The sequence below is a fragment of the Montipora capricornis genome, chromosome 1 (genome assembly GCF_036669925.1).
Source record: "Montipora capricornis isolate CH-2021 chromosome 1, ASM3666992v2, whole genome shotgun sequence".
In the NCBI taxonomy this organism is placed as follows: domain Eukaryota; kingdom Metazoa; phylum Cnidaria; class Anthozoa; order Scleractinia; family Acroporidae; genus Montipora; species Montipora capricornis.
In genome coordinates this window covers 35,671,365-35,697,476 of record NC_090883.1, presented here as the reverse complement: position 1 = coordinate 35,697,476, position 26,112 = coordinate 35,671,365, and the positions used below count along the sequence as shown (strand labels likewise).

Here is a 26,112-nt window from a genome sequence, read left to right as displayed (position 1 = left end):
GGGACCAAACGTGTGACTCTAAGTGGGTCTATTTTGCTAGATTTTGGATCGGCCTAGCTTTGAGTAGCAAGACTAAAAGCTGGTCTTTCCTGAGGTCAAATTCTGTGCCAAAATACATCGGGGGTGACCCCCCTCCCCCCTTGTACTATCAACGTATGATAACGGCGATTGACCACCTCAATCTAGATCTGACCCTGCTACCAGACTATAACGTTAAAACCTTCTACGAGAAACTCCTGAACCCCTCTCCTCGGCGATTGCCTTGCACATTCGCTTGGGAATGGAAACTATCTATCACTCTACCCTGGCGCATCATCTGGCCGGGTATAAAAGGGGGTCTGAGTACTAATTTGGAAGCCGATATAGCGTTGCGCTTGGCTCATGGAATGGTTAAAACCCGGGCTTTCCTGAAACGATGGCGCCGGCTCCGTCTGAAGCGAGCGTTGCGCTTCCTGTGGGCTAACCGAATCTTTCTCTCACGCCTTCTGTGAGTGTACTATCGCACCTCATGTGTGGGCGTGGGTGTTTCAAAGCGTCAACCCTTTTTACTCGTTTCCTCTATATCTTAATCCCGCTTTAGTTTTTTTCGGACATGGCCTCCCCAGTACTCGCGTTATTTTTAATATTACTCTTAATGAGCTCTGGGGGCGCGGAACCTTCGCACCTTCGAACAGAAGGCTACCTCCGCCCAGGCCGTCATCAATAAAATCAAAACAAGAGTGCGCACGCGTATCTCCGCGGCGCATTCCTATTATTCCCTGCGTGAATTTTCAAATACTTGGGCACATATGAACGTCCTTTGCCGCGTAGACAACGATGACCTACGTGTAATCATTTAAGCAGGGACACGGGGGATAGTGGCCGCACCCGGCGGCCGAGCCTTGCAGGGGCAGGTTCCCAGGCCCCCGGATTAGGTCACGTGATTCCCTTTGTCCCCAACCTCCCACATCCAAAATTAGTCAAAATAAAAATACAACATAATAATACCAATAACCCATAAGAACAAGAAGTAGTATTACATACTCCACTATGTACATAACGAAAATTAGCAATCAAATCAACAAATAATAGAATGAGATACGTAAACAAAAAGAATTGCACATACTTTTTTCGCTAGTTTTCTTGATTTCAGTTTTCCTTCAATGTTAGCCTTATATTGTACTTTCACCTAGATTGACTTTCAACTTTAATATTGTCAAGTAAGGGCGAGCAGAGCTTCCTCTGCCTCGTCCATTGTATAAATGTAAATAAATAAATAAATAAATTTAAAAAAAAAGTACTCTCTGCGGTTTATATATCATTGACTAAGTCATTTAATTAGCTTGCTAATGATGACATAAAGCTCAACAGCTTTCAATTAATGACGCGGATTTTTATTCACAATATCTCACTAAACCTCATATCATTCGAAATAGAAAGAATTGTCAGAAATTCAGCTAAATAAAAATTCGTAACCATGAAAGCGTTCCGTAAAAGCTCGGCAATTCTCGGGTCTTCCAGACCGGCGTATTCGTGAAGAAGTTTCAAAGGGGTCTGCAAACAGCAATTATAAGGACTCTCTTGATTGGTTCAGGGAACAATCGGCACAAACAATATACAACGGAAAATTCCCCCGAAAATCTTTTTGAAGCTACCCTCGTCCCCTAGGCCGGGTTTGTAAAGGAAAGCTGGCCGGAGGACGAGAGCTATGATCCGCTCACTCCACTAAGTTGCTCTTTTATGCAGATCCTATATTTAGTGTGCATGGTATTCACTACTTGCACAAATCCCATAATACAGTTCATCTTGGGGTGGGGGGGGGGGGGGGGATATCCATTAAACAATGGATATCTGAAGAATGATACAGTTCCAAGAATAATTGACTTGTATTGTTTTTATGTGAAAACTTAAGAACACCCCAAAACGTATTGTATGATATGGGATTGTATAAATGGTGAATTGCAAAGTTTCATGGGAACATCTCAGGGTTTCGAGAACTAGGTGCAAGTCTTACAGTGCTGTCTTCCGATCTAACATTGGTGATGCCGTAAAAGGATTCGCTAGTCTACAAGCCACGTGGTTAATAATGGCTTGTCAAATTATAATTGATTTGGCTTTAATTTTTTGGCCGTGGCTATTCGTACGGGACTCTGATCGAAAAATGCCAAAACTGGTACCGTATTGTCCATAATGTTCGCTTAGTAAAATATATTCTATATACAAGGCTAGAAGTTAAAACATTAAAATATTCAAACCAAACGTTTTCGGCTGTTTGCCATCATCAGGGTTATTGGTGACTTGTTTAGACACGACGACATTTTTGCAAAACCTCGTATTAAGGATGGCGCCTACTAATTCAAAGGTATTTTTTGCCCAGTTTATGATTATGCAAAAAATTTGTAGATCTTAACAAGTTTTATTGAAATCCAAAAAGAAAATTGGGGGCAACCACGCATTTTTCAAAGATAATTAATGAATAATATTTGTAAAAAGCTTTAAAATACAAAGCAATGTATGGCGTTCTTTCTCAAATCGAAGCTTAATTATGTCTCAAAAATGCATGGTTAGCCCCGTATTTCTCTTTGGATACCAAGAGTACTTACTAAGATCAACTATTTCCGGATAGTTTTAAGCCGCGCAAAAATATCCCTGTATTAATAAGCACCACCCATAGGAAATCCGAGTATCTCGAGATGCGCAGAACGTATGCGCAATAACAATACTAGGCGCCGTCCTTAAAATGACGACGGTATCACGTTTGTCCCGCTAAAATGACGCTGGTTTGCGCGCGCTCACTGTTGTCCTATGAGAAAATCTCGTACTCGTACTCGTTCTCGTACTAGAATCTAAAGCTCTCTATTTTCTATTCATAAAGGAGTCTTCTTAGAATGATTATTAAGGGTTCTAACCCTAACCCTGATGCCTTTTAAGACTCCTTAGTATCATTATTGTAAGTAATTCTAAACCGTCTGACCGCTGACGCTGTGTATTATATCTTTGTGAGGTAGCACAATTAAAATGAAGTGAACGGAATGGAGTATTCAAAACTGATATCTGGCGTGCCAAACAGTGCTTTATTGCGTAGTGAAATTATAGCTTCTTTTATTCGGTGGTTGGTACATTTAACTCTAAAAAATTTGCTTGTCAATGCTTGTGAAGAGTGCCGACCAGTTTCGGAAAATCCATCCGTTTCAATCTAAGCATGGTTGATCCCTAGCAGGACATTTAAGCACTTGGTATAAAAAAATAGCAAAGTGGCTGTTCGTACGGGACCCGTACACCAACCTATATTTGTTATTGATACGGGAGACTTAATAAAGTGATTATTACAGGTTCAATATTTAATAAAACTCGAAAAGTCTTACCTCGTCTTCAATTCTTTTACATATAGTTCAGCTATCAAACAACGGCATTGATGGATGTTTAATTTCACGTAACACCTCCTTCGTTCGATATCACCAGCCATCTCAGTGATCTGCCTTGTGTTTCTCGCATTTAAGTCTAAGCACCCATTTCAAATAGCGCTGATAAACAGTATTGAACTCTAAGATTAGCTTTCAATAACTGCGTGGCTATGTCATTCAAGCTTAGTAGATAAGTCAATAACAGATTGAGGCAAACTGTTCCATTTTTTATCCGCACCCCCCCCCCCCCCCCTATGGAAGGTATGTTTCCGACAGGACCCTTTTCCTCTGAAACCAGATTCCGACAGGTCCATTTTACCTCTGAAGTTAGATTCCGATGGGCTGTTTCTACTCCGAAGCTTGAGTCAAACTCCTGAAGACACAATTCAATCTTCTTTGAAAGGACGTCTTCTTCAGGTGCCTGCAAACTGATTCCGATTTATCTCATTCATCACAGGAAGGGTCATTACTGTCAGCCAAAACTGCAGCAAGAACTGCCCAAGGACTTGCCGCCATGTTGAAATATATTTCGCGCAACCGCTGGCATCACGCACTGCAGACCCTTACCGCATTTAGAGCCCTTCGTGCTCACCGTGTTGAATTTTCACGATTTTCCTGGCAAAATCTTAAGTGATTTCCAACATTTTGTCGGCAAAATCTTGAATTTTCAAGATCTTAAAAATCCAAGATTTTACCGACAAAAATCTGGAATTTTGAACATCTTGCCTGCGAAATCTGGGATTTCTAACATTTTGCGGGCAAAATCTTGAAAATTCAACATTTTCTTTAATTTTCAACATGTTGCCGTTAAAATCTTGAATTTTCAACATCTTGACTGCAAAGTCTTGAATTTCCAACATTTTGCCGGCAAAATCTTGAATTTTCAAAATCTTGGATTTTCGAGATTTTGCCGGGAAAAGGTTGAATTTATCATCATTTTGCCAGTTTATTGGAAGTGCATTGTATTGTCTACGAAGACTGTTCCTTTTAATATTCCGAGTTTTAAAAAGAATGTGTAATCTCGTTAGCGCCTTTCCAAGACAACAACTTATTTTTGTTATAACTAATTTCACGCTTATTACCGAAACCAGGCCCCAGGCGTTCAAACGATGGATAGCGCTATCCGCCGGATAAATCACTATCCACTGTATAAATCAATTGTCTTTGCTAGTGTTTATCCGCTGGATAGTGGTTTATCCGGGGGATAGTGCTATCCATCGTTTGAACTACTGGGGCGAGAAGGCTAATGGCTTTAATGTAAATTGGAGAGGTGACTAACTTTGGCAGCAGCATTTTATTTCACTCTTGGAGCCGAAAAAGTATCGGGGAAAAATCCATGACAACCAGGTGAGTGATTTTACATGAAGTCACTGCAGCCCAGTTGGTGAACTAGTTGATCCTTTAAGGAGTAAACTATATGTCCAAAACGCTTGAGAGGCTTGATGGACGGTAAAAGTTAATATTCATCTCAGACGACACACGCAAGCAAGTCGAGAGAAAAATTGCTGATACAGACTTACAAAGAAAATGCCAATTTGCAAAGCTGCTTTGCAAGGCTTAACCCGGGAAAGAAGAGGCCAATTTTCTGCAGGTATTTGATTTGTGTTAAGCCACATTTCCGGAAAGACTCCAAAGGTTTAGAAAAGCACCTTCAAGAAACTCAGGCGAAAGAGCGGCGTGCATCTCTGAAACAATTTACTTGTGCTTTGTTGAAATGTTTTTACGGGTTAAAGTCATCTGTCGCGCGCCCCAAAATCCATGGTACCTTAAACTTGAAATGCAATTTTCAACGAGGTCACAGATTACGCGAGAACGAACATTGGCTCAAGTTAATTATTTCAAAGAGGGCGTCCTAATTCACTAATAACCAGATGATCACAGATAATTAATAATTTATTATTCAATTTGAATGGTCTCAAAGGTACAAGCCTTCCCTTTCAATGACCCATTTTTATGATGCTTCGAGATATTACCGTGATTTAATTTATATCTTGCAGAGAATTTAATTTTCATAGACCTATAATCGCCAGCAGGAGGTCAAAGTTTAGAATTCCTTCTCAAAGCTGCCACTCGACCCTAGAAATAATATAACTGCCCCAGAGTAGGCTAAATAAATTATGTTTGTTTAGACATAATCGCTATCCAAAAACCCCACACCATTAGTAGCCATGGCAACTGCAGTCATTACTCATACTTCTAATTCGATCTCTTCAATTTGATCACGTGACAATATACGTCGCCTTTATCATCTCCTTTGGCACGGACCGTCAATGCCAATTCACTTTATAAGCGATGTTTCTTGATCCAAGATAAACTGAATCGTGGAAGGACCCTTTGTGATCCCATTTTTTTAAATATCATAACACCGTTCTTCGATCCAGCAGCGGTGAAGGAAGAAATGTTGAAGCCAATCTTATTGCGACATAGTTTTCCATGGAGCTCGCTAATGGTGATATCGAGAAGTTCTTGGCTTCGAGAGATTGATCGCAAGTTCTTTTTTTGCACTTTACGTTTTCTGAGGTTGCTTGGAAAAAGTCCTCCACGTTTGTTCTCTCGGTCAGAGATGCTGTATCTATCCCACTTGACGATGCATCGTCGTATTCGCCCACGTTTTCGTCGCAGTTTACTTGAACTTCGGCGTCCACCATTGTCGCTGAAAAGACAAATCAAAAACCACACGATTAGACGGGTCTTATTTCCAGAATTATTTGGGAACAATTACGATAAAATAAATTGAAAAACGAAGTAGATCAAAAATTGTTTAAACTGCCCCAAACGGCTTGTGATTTTGTTAATTTTAATTACAGCGCTTCTTAATTCAAGCAATATTTGAGGTCACGGGGACTATAAAAAAGAAAGCTTAATGTGGATTGAGCGAAACCCGGCCTATCCCTGTCAAAAATCATGGAAATTTTGCATGTGCAGCCAACATCAAGGGAGCTTTATATTTGACAGAACTGACGCGGTTAGACCGGGCGGGAAGGACTAACTAAACAACGCCATCAAATTAACACACATCGAGGATAACATGTATTCCTCCGGAAGATTAGGATGGATTATCATGCAAGTGTTCCTTCAAATTGTTGCATTTTCTTTGCAATCTGACGGGTCTGGCCGGCCACTTCCAACAAGCGCCCCAAGATTTCGTATCTAGGGGTCGGCTGGATGACAAGCAACCCGGGAAGACTCTAGGGATTTTCGCGCGCAGAGGCTCTTCACGAGCGTAGAGCAACTGAGGCCATTTCTTTCTGAATTTAACTAATGTTTTATACTTTTTAGGTGGTTGGCACGTCATGACGTGGCCGCCATGTTGGATGCCACAAAAAAAAATAGTTCTCTCCGGCATTAGCTACTTTTGATCGTCATCCAGCACATTTCGCAAATGTTATTTTCGTCTTTGGTTAGAGCTTGATTGCAATGCTTCAGTTATATGAACAGATGAGCTTTGTGTACACCCCAAAACTCCTCACCTCTTCTTTTGCACACAAAGATCGATTCGAGAAATACCAAAACACAGAGAAGCGCCACCACAGCAGCGGTGCCTGGAACTATACTTTGCACGTAACGAACATACTTATCGCACGTGAGACACTCTTTGCTATAAAATAAAACAAATGAGACTATTAAGAATGATATCACGGATCCTGGCCAGGATATAATTTCCGCTACTGCGATCTTCAACACTCTTTTGAAGAGCCACGAGGTATGGGCCGCAGTTATCACCGAAAAAGACAAGAGTTTAAAATAGTTCAGACAAGACAAACTTGGTTCAAGTATCGGTTGCGAACTAACCGCACAGACGCTCTACAATTTATACACCTGGGGCCCGTTTCTCGAAAGTCCCGATATCTTTTCGGGCCCGAAAAGCCATTTATGAAACTGGCAACCGCTTGTTTTGGAAAGCCGATCTTTTGACATGTTTTCAAGGTAACAAATAGAAAAAATACTGTAAAGTTTGACGATTTAAATCCTCTCCGTTCTTGAGATACAAAGGGAATTGTGAGACCCGAAAATGGCCCGTAAAGTTTCGGGACTTTTGAGAAACAGGCCCCTGGCCCGGGTTGCTCGAAGCATGGTTAACGCTAACCAGCGTTGAATACCATGGAGACCTTTAGGTCTTGATATCTCTTAACCAACAGTTACTGAGTGCTATTAAACCAGCCTTCGAACAACCGGCCCCTGAACTACAAACAGGTAAGCAATCTTTGCTGAAATAGTTTAGGGTAAACAATCCAACCAAAGCGAAAACGGGGAATAGAGATAAATGTCAACTCCGGAAATGAAATGGTAAAACTTGAACCAACTTTCACGGTTTTTTAAACTCTTGGGTTTTTTTGTGGTAACGGCTCCCATAACGAAGACGGTGAGAATTAGACGAGCTTCAAGTGACAATTTTAACGAGTTCCTCGCAGAATTAAGTTAATCGTTTATGGAATTTAGCATTTGTGCAGGCCGTGGGGTAGACCTTCACTTTTTTGTAAAGTTTCAAGCATTCCATCTATTTAATTAATATCTTATAATATCAAATGAGAAACTAATCTAACCGGCAATGATAAGAAGATTAGAGAAATGACACGGTCACTTCCTACACCGCTCCTAACATACCCTTGCTCGTCCTGGGGATTCAAATCTTGGATGATTTTAAAAACGGCTCCACTAAAGACTTTGTCGAAAAACCCAATAAAGCCATACACAAAAGCCCCAGTTTTCTGAAAAATAAATTGAATGCGAAGTGTGAAAAGCTGCAAAGAGAAAAGACATAAATAGATCTTCAGTTCGACAACTTATCCTTGGCTTGTACCGGACGTCATTGGCGTCCATGTTGGTTTATTGGCTCTATTAAAGCTTATTTAGCGCAGCAAATATACCAATGAGAATTCAGAATAGAGAAGAAAAGAGTGGATTGTACTCTATTCTGAATTCTCATTGGTATTTTCTCTGCGCGCCCCGTCGCAACTGACGTTCCCGTTCTGTTGCTAAGTAAGTCTTATTAATAGGGAGCTTAAGCACGCGCGTTTTTGAGACGCGGACGGCAAACGGAAGAGAAATTTTCGCGTACCAGGACAGTGGTGTCTCCCAGATTTTCGTACTAACTATCTCTAATGGAGAAAAGATACTTAGCAATGTAAATGTGGCTGTGTGAAGACAGGTTAAAAGGGAAAACAGCTCACTTCCGGTTGCCGTCCGTGTCTCAAAAACGCGCGTGCTTAAGCTCCCTATTTAATATTAAGCAAAACGCGCGCGACATTTTGCTTTGGTTTTGTACACCAACATGGCCGTCTCATCACGTGGATGCAAACCAAGAATTAGTAAATTTACCTTGTCGTGTCCGATAAGCTGCGCGATCATGGAAAATGACGTCACTAACATGATAGAACCTCCGCTGCCCATAAGGATCGCTGTCGCATACACAGCTAATCTTGCATCAACATTTTGTGCAAAGAACCAGAAGCTTGCGCTTATCGCGCTCACGGCACCGAGGCAAAAGGTTATCTGCGTTTTGGAGAACAAAACGTAAGTTACATACAAGGACAAATCGGGGACAATACCTCTTTTTCGAATTAAAACTGTTACAATACTCTACTGACCTTACTTCCAAAAAACTTGCTTAATGGTTTCACAGCTACGCTTGCCAAAACTCCGGTCACGAGCACAACCAGAGGAAAATATGCGATAGATTCCTGTACACCAAAGAAAAAAAAACTGTTTGAACAATGATTCGTACATCTTTCACTGTTGCATGCCAAAATGGCTCTGTAGGCCTGTAATTTGTAAGGCTATGTTGTACTCTTGTAACCAGTAGCTCTCATCTTTGTTATATAATGGGCGGTCGGTAAAAAAAAATCCAGAACTGATAAAAAAAAAACTCATTTTTTTATCTTGTGCTACATTGATTGGGAATACGATATAAAAGCAAGAGTCCTTATAACACACAGAGTTGTATCTAATTTATGTGCTATATTTTCGCTGGCCGAATCGTGGAAAAAAAGGAATTGTTAATTAGCCCACTAAACATACCCACTTAGGATCGAAGGATCTAACGCCAGACGATTTTACTCGTCAATGGGGAACCCCACGGGAGTGAAAGGGCTAAGCAAATACTAGTAAGTAGCCTCGTATTCAGGCTGCAGAATTAGACCAACTGCAAAATGAATAAGTTTTGTAAGGATTCTTTATAAACTGAGGCAACAAATGTCCTTTGGTTAGCTGTTTCTTCGCGCACGCGATATTTTCACGTGAGGTTTTCCAGTATCACGTTTATAAAAAAACTGAATCTTGAACTTGTGATTTTTCCCTGATTTACCAAATGCTTATTGTCACAACCGAGATGATCATATGAGTGCGTATTCCACTAAAGTCGTTTTGAATTCGGCGTCCAATTCTTCGTCATCTGCATGATCCAAATAGATTAAGTCCCTTTGAATTTAATGCTAGAGCTATTTATGTTGCTTCATATATACGGCATACGTTCAAGCCTTTCGATGAATTGTTAATTAGCCCACTAAACATACCCACTTAGGATCGAAGGAACAATAGCCTTATTGGAGCACCTACGCCCAGAAATAGACGAGATCATATCTCTCCCACCTTTTCAAATCTCATTGTCTCTGTAAGGTACAGCGGCAGGTAAGACTGCGAAACGTTGACGTATAAACGAGTGCAGATGTAAACGGCACCTATCTGTGTATGGACAAAAAAGAACACTACAACCTTTGTCATGATTACACTGACCAATCACAGAACGAGCCAAACGTGGCGCCAAGAAAATCCGGGTCATGCAGCCAGCGCAAAGAGCGGGAAATCGCTAGCGAGCAAGTTGCCCTTGGTTTTCCTTTCAATTTGATCATTTCTCAATTAATATATATGGGTTATTGACCAAGCTTGTTTGGTCAAGGTGCCTGGGTGGATATTGGCCAACTTCTTTTTTTTTGCGTGTTTATGGACGCAAAAAAACACGCAAAAAAAGAACGAAGCCAATATCCAGCCATCTTGATCGATCAAACTTGGTCAATAAAGGATTTATTATATGGGATAAAACACCAAAAAAAAAGATCACTGATCTTGCTGGACCAAGCGAGAAATCCCGAGCGGGCAAGATAGCTCCATCTTGCCCGCTCGGGTAGCCAATCACAGCTCGCGCGGGATTTGGTTCATCTTGCCCGCTCACGGTGCTAGTCGTATAATAACAGAGCTTAATATTACATTTGTGGATGTAATTACAGCCGCAAATGGTTAAGACTTTCAAGTCTTCTTGGAAAAGGACTACGAACCATAGGCCCTGTCTCACAACCCTCCAATGCTCATAGCCCTGTGGGACGTAAAAGAACCCACCAAGAAAAAATGAGGGGACAGAGAGGGAGGCTCAAGGCGTTGGCCGGGATATGTTATGTCCACGAAAGTTATTTTTAGACGAGCGGAAGTCTTTGTTCTAGGGGAAGTCTGTCTTCCGAGACGTCCGCATGCAGTCTTGCTTCGCTCTCAGGTTCTTATTGAAAAGAGAAAATGATGGCGCACGTGGAAGGCTGATGAATATATATTTTCTTTCAAACATCGGACCGAGGTTGGCCTGCATGCGGACGTCTCGGAAGACTTCCGCTCGTCTAAAAATAACTTTCGTGGACATGACTTATCCCAAGGGCTGGACCGGGAGCGTCCTTCTCTGTCCCCTCATTTTCTCTTGAACCCACACACTATTCACAAAGAGCAGGATATGGAGTTCACGGTGTTGTGGTCTCGTCTGAATTCTGAGGGCCGCAAGTTTGAGTGTTGTAAGGCTATTTAACCATTAGACCCGTAGCCCGCAAGGGCTACGGGTCAATAGCCCATGAGGCGAAGCCAACTAGCCAACTAGTCGGACAGAAAAGGCAATAATAAAGTTAGCAAATGCAAGTTAAAGAAATATTTAATTGGGAATTAAACGAAAGAAATTAAAGCGTCACGCTTTTCGCTACTCGAGGACTATTACTAATAGTCCTCTAGTAGCGTAGCCAATCATGATGCAGGATTTGCATTAGTCCAGGCCACTAGTTGGGTGATACTAATAAATGCTACTCTCATTACAAATGGTTTAGTTAATTACTTCAGAAATGTATGGGCAAGTTAATCCGTTAGACAAGATTTAAATGTAACCTTATACAGTCCAGGACTACGCAGCCATTGCTTTCTTGTTTTCCCTTTTCCTGTCACAATACTTTTGTTGATAATCTCCTGGGAAAAATTCACTGTTCTTCTATCAATTGCGCTGCTCTCAGATTCGGCCACCGCTGTTTCGCTGACTAAGCACTTCGCATATTTTCCCCTGCTTTCATCCATTGTCGTGACCACAGCTTGTAAAGTTCGTCCACTGGCCGAGGGGGGTTGGTAAACGACTTGCGTAAGGAGAGCTGCAAAAAGATTGCTTTGGTCAGTTCCACTTGGTACTTCCTAATAAGTGTAGTTCAAGTCTAGAGCCCCCCTTCAGTCATGCACGGTTGGGTTGTCAAATTCACTACTTGCACAAATCCCATCTTTTACCCCCCCCCCCACCTCCCCCCCAAAAAAAAAATCTGCTAGGCATTGTTTTCGACTTCTCTTGGGACATTTTCATTTCCCAGGAGAAATTGCAAACCAATGCCTATGCAGATTTTTGGGGTCTAAAAGAGGTGTATTATGGGATTTGTGCAAGTAGTGAATGGAGTGTTTCACACGGCCATGTTGGACGAGTGAAATATTCTTGTGGGAATTGAACTATATTTTTATGACAATTCTTCCTTTTGTTTTAGTATGCAAATACGGCTATTAATCACATGAGCGAAAGCACTGTATATAAGGGATTTCTTATTTACTTTAATCACAAAAACAAAACAAACAGGCGAGCAAATCATCACCACTTTTACGAACATTTGTTCACCTTTTTGTTCGGGTCCATTCCGTCCGCTTTTCCGTTTTTCATTGTTGTGTTCATCTAACCATCGCTGAAGTGCATCTGATGGTGGCTCCTTAATACCAGCGTGGAAGATGACGTTAAAAACAGTCCCGGTGCAGATGATTATCAAACCGAGAAACTGCCAAACAAATAAACACCCAGACTTAGCTTGGAAACTTCAGCAAAAAATTAGAGTATTCATTTGGTGACTTACCATGAATTGTTTCCACGTCGCCGACGAGATATTCTCCTCTGAACTTCTTCTCAATAAAATCCATGTTACCCCAAACACAAAAATTCCACAGCCAAAACGTAATGCCGATCTGGCAAAGAAGACAATCATTGTTCGAAAACTCATTAATAATTCGTTTGCGAAACAGCCTATCAGCAGGTCATAAAACGTCACGTGTATGAGCTTCAAAGTGCACCCCAACTCAAATATTTTTCGTCTCCCCACCAATAGCAAACACGAAAAGCATGTTTTACAATTCTTACCTCGAAATTTCGCTTTTTTCAAATGGGACCCACGACCGTGATGTGAGAGGTATGGGTTTATTCTCGATTTTACGTCACAAACTGCTTTGGAAATTCTTTGAAAACAGGAGTGCAAAGCAGCTTGTGACGTAAAATCGAGAATAGACCCATACCTCTCACATCACCGTCGTTCGTCCAAATTACTGCTAGTTCTGTCAAATTTACGTGTCTTGGACGGCGCAGAAAAAGCGAATTCTGGGTGACAAAGGTGACACATGATTACTTTGGATGGGGAGATTTATACTAGGAAAGAAAACTATTTGAGTTTTTCTTTAAAAACTGATAAAACACTGCTCATTAGTTCTTTAGTTTTCCTTTTATTTTAATGTTTTCCTCTCACAATTTGAACCTTTGTTCGGACTCCAGAGGAACACGCATTTTGGGGAATGTTTTCGAAGCCGTTCAATCAACTCGCAGGTCATATGTTCATGATCGCGTCTAAAACCATTGGCATTCGCCTCATGTTTTAAAACCCGATAAAACACTCCAGCTCGTTTGTTAAACAGTTCTTAAAAGATGCTCTTATAGACATTACACCGAACCATTAAACAAAAAGTTTACGTTTTTTCCGTTATAATCTATCGACGACGCAATAATTTAATTACTAGAGCCGAGCAATTAAAATAAAGTCGGATACTTCCTAAGAGGCTATTGAAGTAAACAATCAATCCACACAAAGAAACGAAAAAGCCATACAAAATAGTATTTATTTTAAATCAAAACAAATTGACAAGGAAATTTAAAACTCTTTAGGAGTTAAACAGAAGACGTTGTTCGTTTTGTTCTTTTGTCATCGTTACCATCTTCAGCACATGCGCGTGCTCAAAGTATACAGACAAATGTTCATGAATGGCTACGTTAATTAACATATACTCTGAAAGTTTAATCATGGGTTTAAGTTTAAGGGGTTTCTCAGTTGAGAACGGACATGGACGGCTATGGAAGGGTCAAGAGCCACGAAGGCAGAAACGTAAACGGAAATCTTACAGTACAACATATCATGATACGTGTTTTTTTTTTCCTATGGTTGGGCCATTTAGGCAAGTCATGAGCAAATCTGATACGACATGAATCTCCTGCACGTGCCACATCCGTCACGAAATGCATCTTTCAAGAGAATTGTCTTTCTGTAGTCGAGGAAAGCTATATTTATTGACAAAGTCTCCCAAGTGGAACGGGCAAACGAACAGAATACAATCCCCACAAAGCGGCATTTAACCGACCTCACGAACCGGAAGTGTCTGTTTGCGAGCAGTATGAACATGGATACGGCGCACGACACAGATAACAATTATTTTTTTCCCCCCCGAAGGAACAGACGCACGAAGAATCAAACAATACACTGAAGAAATAAGAATCTGAATCAATTTTATCAATTTTCGTTCCGCACGTGTGAAAGAGCTATTAATCGGATATGTCGCAATATGTCTCGGGCGAACTGCAATTTGACGGCCAGTTTCCTATTTCAAAATTATGAATTTGTTTAGTCATTGCCTTCATTGGGGATACAGGTTTGCACGTGCTGCGACACCTAGCTACACCTTCCACTGAGATTCTGGCTAGTAGTTCTAAATATTTGCGAGAACACATTCTACGGGTCTTTTTTTCCCACTTTGTAAGCCCTATTTTTGCGCAGCTCGAACACTGGAAGGGATAAAAAAAGGTGCCCTTTTCCTTTGTGCAGTTAACGTTTAAATTAGAGAATGGGATTTACTGCAAAATGTGCTCTTGTAGCGGCATATAAAGTTTGAAGAACTAACGATGCACATAACAATACACGCCATTTTTAAGCAAATACTAGTAAGTAGCCTCGTATTTAGGCTGCAGAATTAGACTAACTGCAAAATGAATAAGTTTCCGGCTGTAAGGATTCTCTATAAACTAAGGCCACAAATGTTCTTTGGTTAGCTGTTTCTTCGCGCACGCGATATTTTCACGTGAGGTTCTCCAGTATCACGTTTATTACAAAACTGAAACTTGACTTGAACTTGTGATTTTTCCCTGATTTACCAAATGCTCATTGTCACAACCAAGATGATCATATGAGTGCGTATTCCACTAAGTCGTTTTTAATTCGGCGTCCAATACTTCGTCATCTGCATGATCCAAATAGATTAAGTCCCTTTGAATTTAATTAATGCTAGTGCTATTTATGTTGCCTCATATATATGGCATACGTTCAAGCCTTTCGATGCACAACAACCAAAACACTGCGTAATCTGCCCATTACTTTTTTCAATCAGAGTGTAGGTTCCCAGTGGCAGCCCTTTTCCATCTGGCAACGGTTTAAATTGGTAAGCAGAGTCAGTGTTCAATGTGACTGTATTGGGAAAGCTGAATCGAGACAGACAAGGATCGAAAACAGGAAATATTTCTCTCTAGAAATAAGGCCATCCCCTTTTTTTTGCTCCGATTCGCGTCGTCCGACCGATCCAAATTTTTGGCATTTTCAAAACAAAAAAAAAAAACAAAAAAAAGCTAACGACGCTTTTAAGCCATTTTATGTAGCATAGGAGTTTCGGTGGTTGATCCTTTTCCCCACGCTGTCTTAATTTTGCAACAACCTTCACCAACTTTTCCGCCATTATTGATTTTGGGTTCATGTCTTGTTGTTTTCCTGGCTCCACAGCTATTATGCTGGGGTACCAGGACTCCGATTCCGATTAGGCTTTTTTTTTTCAATCCGACCGACCGGCCCGATAGCACTACAATTTCTCTTTCTTATCAGCGAAGAATAGGCTGAACTGGAATTGATCTGTTATTAACACATAAAAGTAAGTTCTAAAAGGTTAGCGTGACATTCAAATTGCAAATCATCGTTCATATCAATATTTATCTGTCAGGAGAAATTTGCATTCACGAGCTTGATAGCACTGATATCCGTATGCATGCTGGTTGGCGCAAAGTTAGGAAATCGTCCGTCCCGCCACACTTATTGATTCCAGAGACCTTAAAAATGGTTGTGTTGTTTATCTGTGTCCTGAGTCGGTAGGTTTAATAAATTTCAGAACGTTGGATAAGCCGGCTATAATCAAGCTGGCCGATCGGAGCCGGAGCAGTATTGACCAGTATTAAAAGGTGGCTATGAAAAGAGATCCCCGGCCGCAGTCGGAATGCATGTATTCGATATTATCAAACAATATTAATTTAAGTAAACATTAGTTTATATTAAAGTAATACTTTCGACCTCTCAGCATGCAGTTTGAAATTGCGTATGACTGCAATTGATTGCCGAAAAAATCTCTAGCTTACCTGATAGCGTTCAATTCTACTTTTTCTGTTCCTCTGCTCGCGAGCTCCGGAATCAATGAGAGATGACTAATTTGCACATGATTACTTTGGATGGGGAGATTTATACTAGGAAAGAAAACTATTTGAGTTTAGGTTCACTTTAAAAACTGATAAAACACTGCTCATTAGTTCTTTATTTTTCCTTTTATTTTAATGTTTTCCTCTCACAATTTGAACCTTTGTTCGGACTCCAGAGGAACACGCATTTTGGGGAATGTTTTCGAAGCCGTTCAATCAACTCGCAGGTCATATGTTCATGATCGCGTCTAAAACCATTGGCATTCGCCTCATGTTTTAAAACCCGATAAAACACTCCAGCTCGTTTGTTAAACAGTTCTTAAAAGATGCTCTTATAGACATTACACCGAACCATTAAACAAAAAGTTTACGTTTTTTCCGTTATAATCTATCGACGACGCAATAATTTAATTACTAGAGCCGAGCAATTAAAATAAAGTCGGATACTTCCTAAGAGGCTATTGAAGTAAACAATCAATCCACACAAAGAAACGAAAAAGCCATACAAAATAGTATTTATTTTAAATCAAAACAAATTGACAAGGAAATTTAAAACTCTTTAGGAGTTAAACAGAAGACGTTGTTCGTTTTGTTCTTTTGTCATCGTTACCATCTTCAGCACATGCGCGTGCTCAAAGTATACAGACAAATGTTCATGAATGGCTACGTTAATTAACATATACTCTGAAAGTTTAATTATGGGTTTAAGTTTAAGGGGTTTCTCAGTTGAGAACGGACATGGACGGCTATGGAAGGGTCAAGAGCCACGAAGGCAGAAACGTAAACGGAAATCTTACAGTACAACATATCATGATACGTGTTTTTTTTTTCCTATGGTTGGGCCATTTAGGCAAGTCATGAGCAAATCTGATACGACATGAATCTCCTGCACGTGCCACATCCGTCACGAAATGCATCTTTCAAGAGAATTGTCTTTCTGTAGTCGAGGAAAGCTATATTTATTGACAAAGTCTCCCAAGTGGAACGGGCAAACGAACAGAATACAATCCCCACAAAGCGGCATTTAACCGACCTCACGAACCGGAAGTGTCTGTTTGCGAGCAGTATGAACATAGGGATACGGCGCACGACACAGATAACAATTATTTTTTCCCCCGAAGGAAAAGACGCAAGAAGAATCAAACAATACACTGAAGAAATAAGAATCTGAATCAATTTTATCAATTTTCGTTCCGCAAGTGTGAAAGAGATATAAATCGGATATGTCGCAATATGTCTCGGGCAAACTGCCATTTGACGGCCAGTTTCCTATTTCAAAATTATGAATTTGTTTAGTCATTGCCTTCATTGGGGATACAGGTTTGCACGTGCTGCTACACCTAGCTACACCTTCCACTGAGATTCTGCCTAATAGTTCTAAATATTTGCGGGAAAACATTATACGGGTCTTTTTCTTCCAGTTTGTAAGCCCTATTTTTGCGCAGCTCGAACACTGGAAGGGATAAAAAAAGGTGCCCTTTTCCTTTGTGCAGTTAACGTTTAAATTAGAGAATGGGATTTACTGCAAAATGTGCTCTTGTAGCGGCATATAAAGTTTGAAGAACTAACGATGCACATAACAATACACGCCATTTTTAAGCAAATACTAGTAAGTAGCCTCGTATTTAGGCTGCAGAATTAGACTAACTGCAAAATGAATAAGTTTCCGGCTGTAAGGATTCTCTATAAACTAAGGCCACAAATGTTCTTTGGTTAGCTGTTTCTTCGCGCACGCGATATTTTCACGTGAGGTTCTCCAGTATCACGTTTATTACAAAACTGAAACTTGACTTGAACTTGTGATTTTTCCCTGATTTACCAAATGCTCATTGTCACAACCAAGATGATCATATGAGTGCGTATTCCACTAAGTCGTTTTTAATTCGGCGTCCAATACTTCGTCATCTGCATGATCCAAATAGATTAAGTCCCTTTGAATTTAATTAATGCTAGTGCTATTTATGTTGCCTCATATATATGGCATACGTTCAAGCCTTTCGATGCACAACAACCAAAACACTGCGTAATCTGCCCATTAGAGTGTAGGTTCCCAGTGGCAGCCCTTTTCCATCTGGCAACGGTTTAAATTGGTAAGCAGAGTCAGTGTTCAATGTGACTGTATTGGGAAAGCTGAATCGAGACAGACAAGGATCGAAAACAGGAAATATTTCTCTCTAGAAATAAGGCCATCCCCTTTTTTTTGCTCCGATTCGCGTCGTCCGACCGATCCAAATTTTTGGCATTTTCAAAACAAAAAAAAAAAACAAAAAAAAGCTAACGACGCTTTTAAGCCATTTTATGTAGCATAGGAGTTTCGGTGGTTGATCCTTTTCCTCACGCTGTCTTAATTTTGCAACAACCTTCACCAACTTTTCCGCCATATTGATTTGGGGTTCATGTCTTGTTGTTTTCCTGGCTCCACAGCTATTATGCTGGGGTACCATGGCTCCGATTCCGAGAATGCTTATGATTTTTTCAGGCTTTTTTTTTTTCAATCCGACCGACCGACCCGATATCAGGAAACGCATTCGACGGTAAACGAGAAAAAAAAGGGAATGGCCTAATTGATCAGAAATGAGACAAAAAATATTTAATGGCATAAAATGCCACTACAATTTCTCTTTCTTATCAGTGAAAAATAGGCTGAACTGGAATTGATCTGTTATTAACACATAAAAGTAAGTTCTAAAAGGTTAGCGTGACATTCAAACTGCAAATTATCGTTCATATCAATATTTATCTGTCAGGAGAAATTTGCATTCACGAGCTTGATAGCACTGATATCCGTATGCATGCTGGTTGGCGCAAAATTTAATAGGCTGATTTAGCAACAGAACGGGAACGTCAGTGGCGACGTCTTGCGCAGCAAAACTACCAATGAGAATAAAGTATAGAGAAGAAAAGAGTGGAGTCTACTCTATTCTGAATTCTTATTGGTGTTTTTTCTGCGCGCGCCGTCGCCACTGACGTTCCCGTTCTGTTGCTAAATCAGCCTATTGATTCCAGAGACCTTAAAAATGGTTGTGTTGTTTATCTGTGTCCTGAGTCGGTAGGTTTGGCGCGCAATAGATTTCAGAACGTTGGATAAGCCGGCTATAATCAAGCTGGCCGATCGGAGCTGGAGCAGTATTGACCAGTATTAAAAGGTGGCTATGAAGAGATCCCCGGCCGCAGTCGGAATGCATGTATTCGATATCATCAAACAATATTAATTTAAGTAAACATTAGTTTATATTAAAGTAATACTTTCGACCTCTCGGCATGCAGTTTGAAATTGCGTATGATTGCAATTGATTGCCGGAAAAATCTCTTGCTTACCTGATAGCGTTCAATTCTACTTTTTCTGTTTCTCTGTTCGCGAGCTCCGGAATCAATGAGAGATGACTAATTTGCACACATCCCCAGCCAAACTGAAATACGGCAGCCACGGCGATGTAATAGGTAAGTTTGAGGGTATCGCTTGTTTCATGTCCGAGTAAACGAGTGAAAAGCAAGGGAAATGACAAGCTGACGCACAATGAGCCAATCAGGTGCCAAATCTTTCTCCGTCCATAACGGCAGACTGTCTTGTCGTTCAGAATTGCAGTAATCGGTGTGCAAACGCCATCAGTGACTTGCCCGAGCATAGCAACAAGACCAGTATGGCTGTTTGACAAACGAGCGACTTTAGTCAGGTAGATTATAAGGTAGCTGAACCAAGCGTTTGCAACGAGGTCATTCAAAATGTGTCCAGCTCCATAACAAAACTTTTGACGGATGGAAAGCTTGTCCGTTTTCTTCCCTTCGCTTCTTTCCACAGGATAAAAGCAATTCGTGATTCGATTCATGCCGAGCTTTGGTTGCTAAGCCTGCAAAATACTTTCATCACCTTAGTAAATAGTAATAATACTGCCATATATAAATCCCACCCGCTGTGCCATGCGTCTACCAGGAGGTCAACTTATGATTGCGTCACACCCGTTCTCGCGTGATCCCTTGTCAATACCGGAGCTGATACCAGGTCAAAGTACGAGTTGTTGTCGCCAATTTTGCTGCATTAGTGCTAACACAAAACGTTGAGAAACGGACTGACTCGGATTGAGTTATCGTAGGCCAGAGAGATTCTACAATTGGCACACTATTAAGTGCAGAAAGCAATGATTAAAAACGGCGCAAGGATTTTTTAAATCGAAAACGTGCAGAATTGCCCAAAAAACAGGCTCGGATTTCAAGTGCTTCAACTTCATTCAACGTCAGTTTAAAATGTCAGGTGTGATAAGCATATAGGGGCTTCAGTTTTTAAACGACATTTTTGGAAGTAGCTTTCAATAAAGGAAGGAAAACCAATCAGGAACTGACTCATTCGAGCGTACAAAAGTCACTCCTTTTCCGATACAAAGCACGTCTAGCTTGTGTAATCATATGAAACAGACGGGGATGCTCGTCGTCTCGAAGTTAGGGGTGTAAATTTTGGATTTTGGTCTCGCTTAGGGTGTTCCGGGCAAAGCGCCAATATTTTAAGCCGCCAAGGTCTCGTTTAGGGTTCCGCGAAGAAACACAGAATTACGCGAAGAGAAACAGAAGTCAAAATTTGCATTTTAAAACTACTTTTAGATAAAAGCATTCGATGATTATGTCTTTATATCATTAAAACTCATTGCATGTCGTATTTGTGTGTGTTTGAAGCGGTCTCTTTTAGGGGTCAAAATTTCCTTAAACCACGCCCAGATTAGTCTCCTTTAGGGGTCCCAAAAAGCTTGAGCCACGCCCACTGAGATGGTCACCTTTAGGGGTTAAATTCAAGATTTCCGACGAGCATCCCCGTCTGTTCCATATGGGAGTTCCTACCACCCCCCCCCCCCGCCCCCCTGGGGTCCGTTTGCCCTTTCGTCAGAGCGAATGACGAAGGGCTATCGCTCGAAACGTCAGCTTTCCAAGTCACTCACGGTGGTAATTCGACCTTTATCAACACGTTTGATAAAACCAAATTTTCAATGAAAAAATAGTCTGCTTCCTGTCTGAGAAGACAGATGCGGTCAGCGATGGATGACTTACTCGTGAATCAATCAATCAATCAATCAATCAATCAATCAATCACGTAACATCGGTGAGCCTGAAAAAGCCTCGTCACAAAAATGTACGTGCGTAATACTAATTAAGTAAATTAAAACCCATTTTGAATACATGAAATCAGCTGCAACTGAGCGCATTGCAATGCATGTGATTTCGAACGAGACTAACAGAATACATATTTTTTTTATGAGGTATTGTCTTTCGCTAGTAACAAAATTAAAAAGAAAGAAAAGGGAAGGTTTGCTGGCTTATATGAAAACAATGAGTTTTTAGCTACACTGTAGTCATTCCTGAAACGTCAAGCTCATTGTGTAGTACTTCTTTGATAGGTTTTGCAAGTGTTGCGAACGCAGACGTATTTCCGGCGGTAGTTGCTACTTACGGCCGCCGGAAAAACGTCTGCGTTCGCAGGCTTGCTGTTCACCCCGTAATTGACGAAAGGTGTTATTCATTTTAACCGAGTTCATCAGGCGCAATTAATCGAAAATCTGGACATGCCTCTCCTGCAAAGTCAAATACCTTATTGGTACTTAATTTCGTGGGCCTTTAATTTCGCGATTTTCGCGATTTTCGCGATTGTTTATAAATCGCATAATTAAAGAGCCGCGAATAAAAATCCTCGCGAAATTTAACACCCACATAGAAAATTCAAATCACAGAAAAAAATTAACATGTAATGGATGGATCACAACAACATATCAAGGATATATATCAACAAATACTCAAGGCAGGGATCCATATTCATTTTTGTGTGGGATTTTCCCACACTTTGTCAGCACCGACAATATAGCTGGCTTCGATTGTGTACGAGAGCCAAGTTTGGTCACGTGGTCTCTATCAGGAAGAGAGAGGACCCTGGGAATGAGAATGAGTGTTTATGTGTAACCAGCTGCAGCTGGCGGCCATTACTCTTCTCGGCTGTTGTCAATTTGGCGAATTTCGACTTGTTTTCTCGGTGCGATTAGTTTGCAAGATAAGGAGAAGTCGTCTTCCTTTCTGACGTTTGTATTAAGCAAGTTGTACCAACTATATAGACTCCTTCCTCTGTGGTCTGTGGTCAGCGAGTGGTCGTCAATGGATCTGTTTCTGAATGGTCATGTGTTACATCTGGTGTACCCCAGGGAACAGTCCTAGGGCCCATTCTCTTCAATCTGTTCATTAATGATATCGTGGAGGTTGTAAGCCCAGGTACAGAGATTCGTCTCTTCGCCGATGATTGCATCTGCTACAGGAAAGTGAGCTCCATAGTAGACAGCGAGATCTTGCAGCAAGACATCGATCGGCTGGCTGTGTGGACTGATACCTGGTTGATGGACTTTTCCCCGTCGTAAAGTAAAACCATGCGGGTCTCCACAAAGACACGTAACAACATCCCGCACCTGTACCACCTCAAGGGTGCGGCCCTTGATTCTGTAAAAGGAAGTAAAGTATTTAGGCATAACCATCACTCACAATCTTCGCTGGAATAAGCACGTCGCTGACGTCACCCGTAAGGCCAATCAAATCTTGGGCTTGCTGAGGAGAAACCTGTATTTCTGCGATCAAAATACTAAGGAGGCAGCTTATGTAGGCCTTGTACGACCCATCCTGGAGTACGCCAGCGCCATCTGGGACCCTCCAACTCAAAACCTAATCCAGGAACTCGAGAAAGTCCAGCGTCGGGCTGTGCGGTTTGTTACATCAGATTATTTTAATTATGAAGAGGGAACAATTACACGTCGCCTAATGAAACTGGGCTGGAAACCCCTATGAGACCGCAGAGATGCAGCCACCTTATGTCTTTTCAACCAAGGACTTAACCAACTGGCGAACATTCCAACAAAGAATCTATCCCAACCCTCAAGACATTCCCGCCATATGCATAATAAACACTTTAACGTTCCTTTTGCTAGAACCAATATTTTCAAATTTAGTTTCTTGCCTAGAGCAATTAGGCTGTGGAATAGATTACCTTCTTTTGCAGTAAATTCTAATTTAGATATCGCGGCTTTCGAAGTCCTAGTCAAGGAAATGTAATTCTCATGCGCTGTGCATATATATACAAATTTGTAGGTTGCACTTATCATCAAAGTGAAGTGAAGTGAAGGAGTCGTGCCTTCAAACTTATATCGGACAGATATAACATAATGACAATGTCCAGTATAATTTATCCTTTAGATTCATGATTAACAATTTGAGGTTCCCTCTTTTAACTACGATTTGTTGACACGTTGCGTGACGGTGCCAGTTTCTGTAAATCCGCAAGTTAAGAATTTCCACATTTACTTCATTTCAGGCTGGAAGCACGAATGCTCTTAGCTGACAATTGCACTTCCCTGCTGATTTATCCAGCTTTATCGTAAACAAATTATCCCCTGCTACTAGCGACTGATTCCAATATTTCCGCTGCAATGAATAATAGTAGACGGCATTTACCTCTTTGTCGAACGCACCCAATTGTAATTCGTTACAAACCATAACCTGCAAAATGTTAACTTCAGTGACTCTTAACTCTGTCAATCACCGCCCCCTCCTTCCCCTGTGATACCTTGGGGCCACGTCCAGCTTTGTCTGCTGACTGGCAAATAAACAAACCACAGTAAATGGTATTTCCCATCGAACAGAGCTGTAGAAATTTCCTTACCCTTTGCTAAATTTTTCAGTTTCCAGTCTCTCATCAGCCGAAAACTATTGCAAAAGGTAAGTGCGATCTCGTTGGGCTGGTTTGCTGATTTAGGAAAAACTGTTACCATTATTCACTGGTCATCCCAACCGGTTTATTCTGAAAAATGGTAAGCACCCGAAATTTCCTCGAAACTGTTTCTTCCCTAACCGTTTTCACGTCTGCAGCTTGGGGATTCTACGGAATCTTTACGTGACATTTATCACTATAACATGACAAAATGTGTTACATTTACTGTAATGCTAATCACGTATATTTGACTGAAATCTCACACAAGTACGCATTGCGGACCTATTTTTTTGTCAAGTCGTCAGCCCGGCAAGTTTGTTTTATCATACATCTACCCGCACAAATTTTGGGTTGCCCGGGCAAAAATGCGGAAGTATTGCAGGGGCACCCAACGTCAATTTTCGGAAAATATCTGTTCAGAAGACGATTTGAGATCTAGAATTTTCGGAACATTTGTTGCAAAATTTCTTGCTTGCGTGCCTCTCCTAGGTATAATTGCCCATTTTTAACGGATTCTTACCCTACAAAGGTCACCTAGAATTTTCGGGAGCCTTTTTTCTGGCTGAAATTTTTGAAAAGGTAAGTTTTGATCGCTATAATTTTCGGATCACAGATGAAAAATTTTTAGGGGATAAAAATATGCCTATAACTACCGTTTAAATACTAAAATACGTTTAACAATGCTATGTTGGTTTTGAACTATATTATCGTTGGGTGCCCCTGGTATAGCAAATGGTCGATAAAATTACTTGTAACTTGAACAGGCATTTGCGTTTTATTTTATGCTCTTGTCAGAAATTACGAATTTTATTGACTCTGGAGTATTATCTTATTTGCACCGTGGGAAACCGATTTATAGTGGTTCATATCTGCCACAGCATAGCGCACTTGATAATGCGTATCAACGTTGTTATACACTTGAGGAGTCCTGAGTACCAAAGTGAATCCGGATACGTTTCGGATACGTGTAGACGGGAAAATTCGATTTGAATACGCTATATGTGGATGGGAATACTTTTGAATCCCGAAAGAAAAAGTTGCAGATTCAAAAATATCCAGAGACGTGTTGATGGGGCCTAAATTCTTATTTCATTTGTCCAAGAAGCACTAACACGCCCGTCCAGGTAGTCTCCGTCCTTTCAACATGTTCTCGAGAGTGGAATTACGATAAACATATAATATCACCCAGCGTTGAATATATGATGATCATACTGCCACCAGAATTATAAAGCCCCAGGACTTGTGGTAGCAGATAGAAAGAAAAAAAATAAAAGTAGTCCCTGGACAGGATTTCAACACGGAACTTCAGCCTATAGGAATAGAAAATAACACAAACAGCGGTGATAAATATTGTGTTCCATTTTATTCCATTGTATTTTTTATATAGAACTTTACGTTTCGTATGCTAGTCAACATACATTTTCAAAAGTGACCCTTACAATTTTTTGAAAACTAAAATATATATATAACGTACTAGTAATTATTAGAGGTCTGGAGCCTAGACTGAGAAAAATTATCTGCAGCAGTAGCTACAATTGTTGTGTTAAAAAATTTTGTCGAAGCAAGCGGTGACCCGGTGGTTTAGTGACGGGAGCGGTGACAAGTTAGCTAGGGACGGACGATTAGAAAAGTGATGGGGGGGATGGGGAAAAAACCAAAAAAAAAAATTCATGCAAGGGAAAATGCCAAGAAAAAAAATTCACGCAAAGAAGAAGGTAAAGAAAAAAATTCATGCAGAAGGAAGGTCCAATTGTGACTTTTATTTACAGTGCATTTCACTGACATAACTTTTGAACGCTCTTCGTCCCCACGAGGAGCGTTGCGTGACTGCGACTGCAAAGGAGACTACCAGGACTGAAAAGCGCCCTGGAGACTACTGTCCAGGGCGCTATTGAGTGGGTAAGTCATAGCGCAACCAATTTATCCGTTGGATAGCGCTATCCACCTTTTGAACAACTGGGGCCAGGGGCCCGTTTCTCGAACGTCCCGAAAACATCCCGAAAACATCTGTGAAATTGCCAACCGCTTGTTTTGGAAAGCAGATCTTTTAACATGTTTTAAAGGTAACAAAAAGAGAAAAATCTGTGAAGTTTGACGAATTAAATGCTCTCCGTTCTTGAGTTACAAAGGGAATCGTGACACCCGAAAATGGCCCGTAAAGTTTCGGGACTTTCGAGAAACGGGCCCCAGGTGACTGAGAGAAACAAACAGCAAGAATTGAGACTAAGTTCTAGTGTTCTTTACCAATCCTTCGCGTT

General features: G+C 40.9%; 1 protein-coding gene across 1 annotated transcript; it reads right to left on the bottom strand.

The window, feature by feature from the left end:
- Nucleotides 1-5,258: 5,258 nt before the first annotated feature.
- On the bottom strand, nucleotides 5,259-20,385 carry LOC138040460 (major facilitator superfamily domain-containing protein 12-like). Its single transcript, XM_068886188.1, has 10 exons — nucleotides 19,450-20,385; nucleotides 12,503-12,611; nucleotides 12,274-12,427; nucleotides 11,514-11,767; nucleotides 9,972-10,064; nucleotides 8,972-9,064; nucleotides 8,703-8,876; nucleotides 7,989-8,092; nucleotides 6,854-6,981; nucleotides 5,259-6,036 (listed from the first exon to the last, which is right to left on the bottom strand). The coding sequence occupies exons 1-10, from the start codon at nucleotides 19,956-19,958 to the stop codon at nucleotides 5,741-5,743; spliced, it is 1,914 nt and encodes a 637-aa protein (XP_068742289.1). The 5' UTR covers nucleotides 19,959-20,385; the 3' UTR covers nucleotides 5,259-5,740.
- Nucleotides 20,386-26,112: the final 5,727 nt, after the last annotated feature.

Bases quoted from the DNA above. Each gene is read 5' to 3' on its own strand.
- LOC138040460 (XM_068886188.1), bottom strand. From the start codon at position 19,958: ATGAATCGAATCACGAATTGCTTTTATCCTGTGGAAAGAAGCGAAGGG. The intron at 12,428-12,502 runs GTAAGTCACCAA...TTTGTTTGGCAG, and splicing joins CGACGTGGAAACAATTCATG to TTTCTCGGTTTGATAATCAT. The intron at 6,982-7,988 runs GTATGTTAGGAG...TTTATTTTATAG, and splicing joins AATCCCCAGGACGAGCAAGG to CAAAGAGTGTCTCACGTGCG.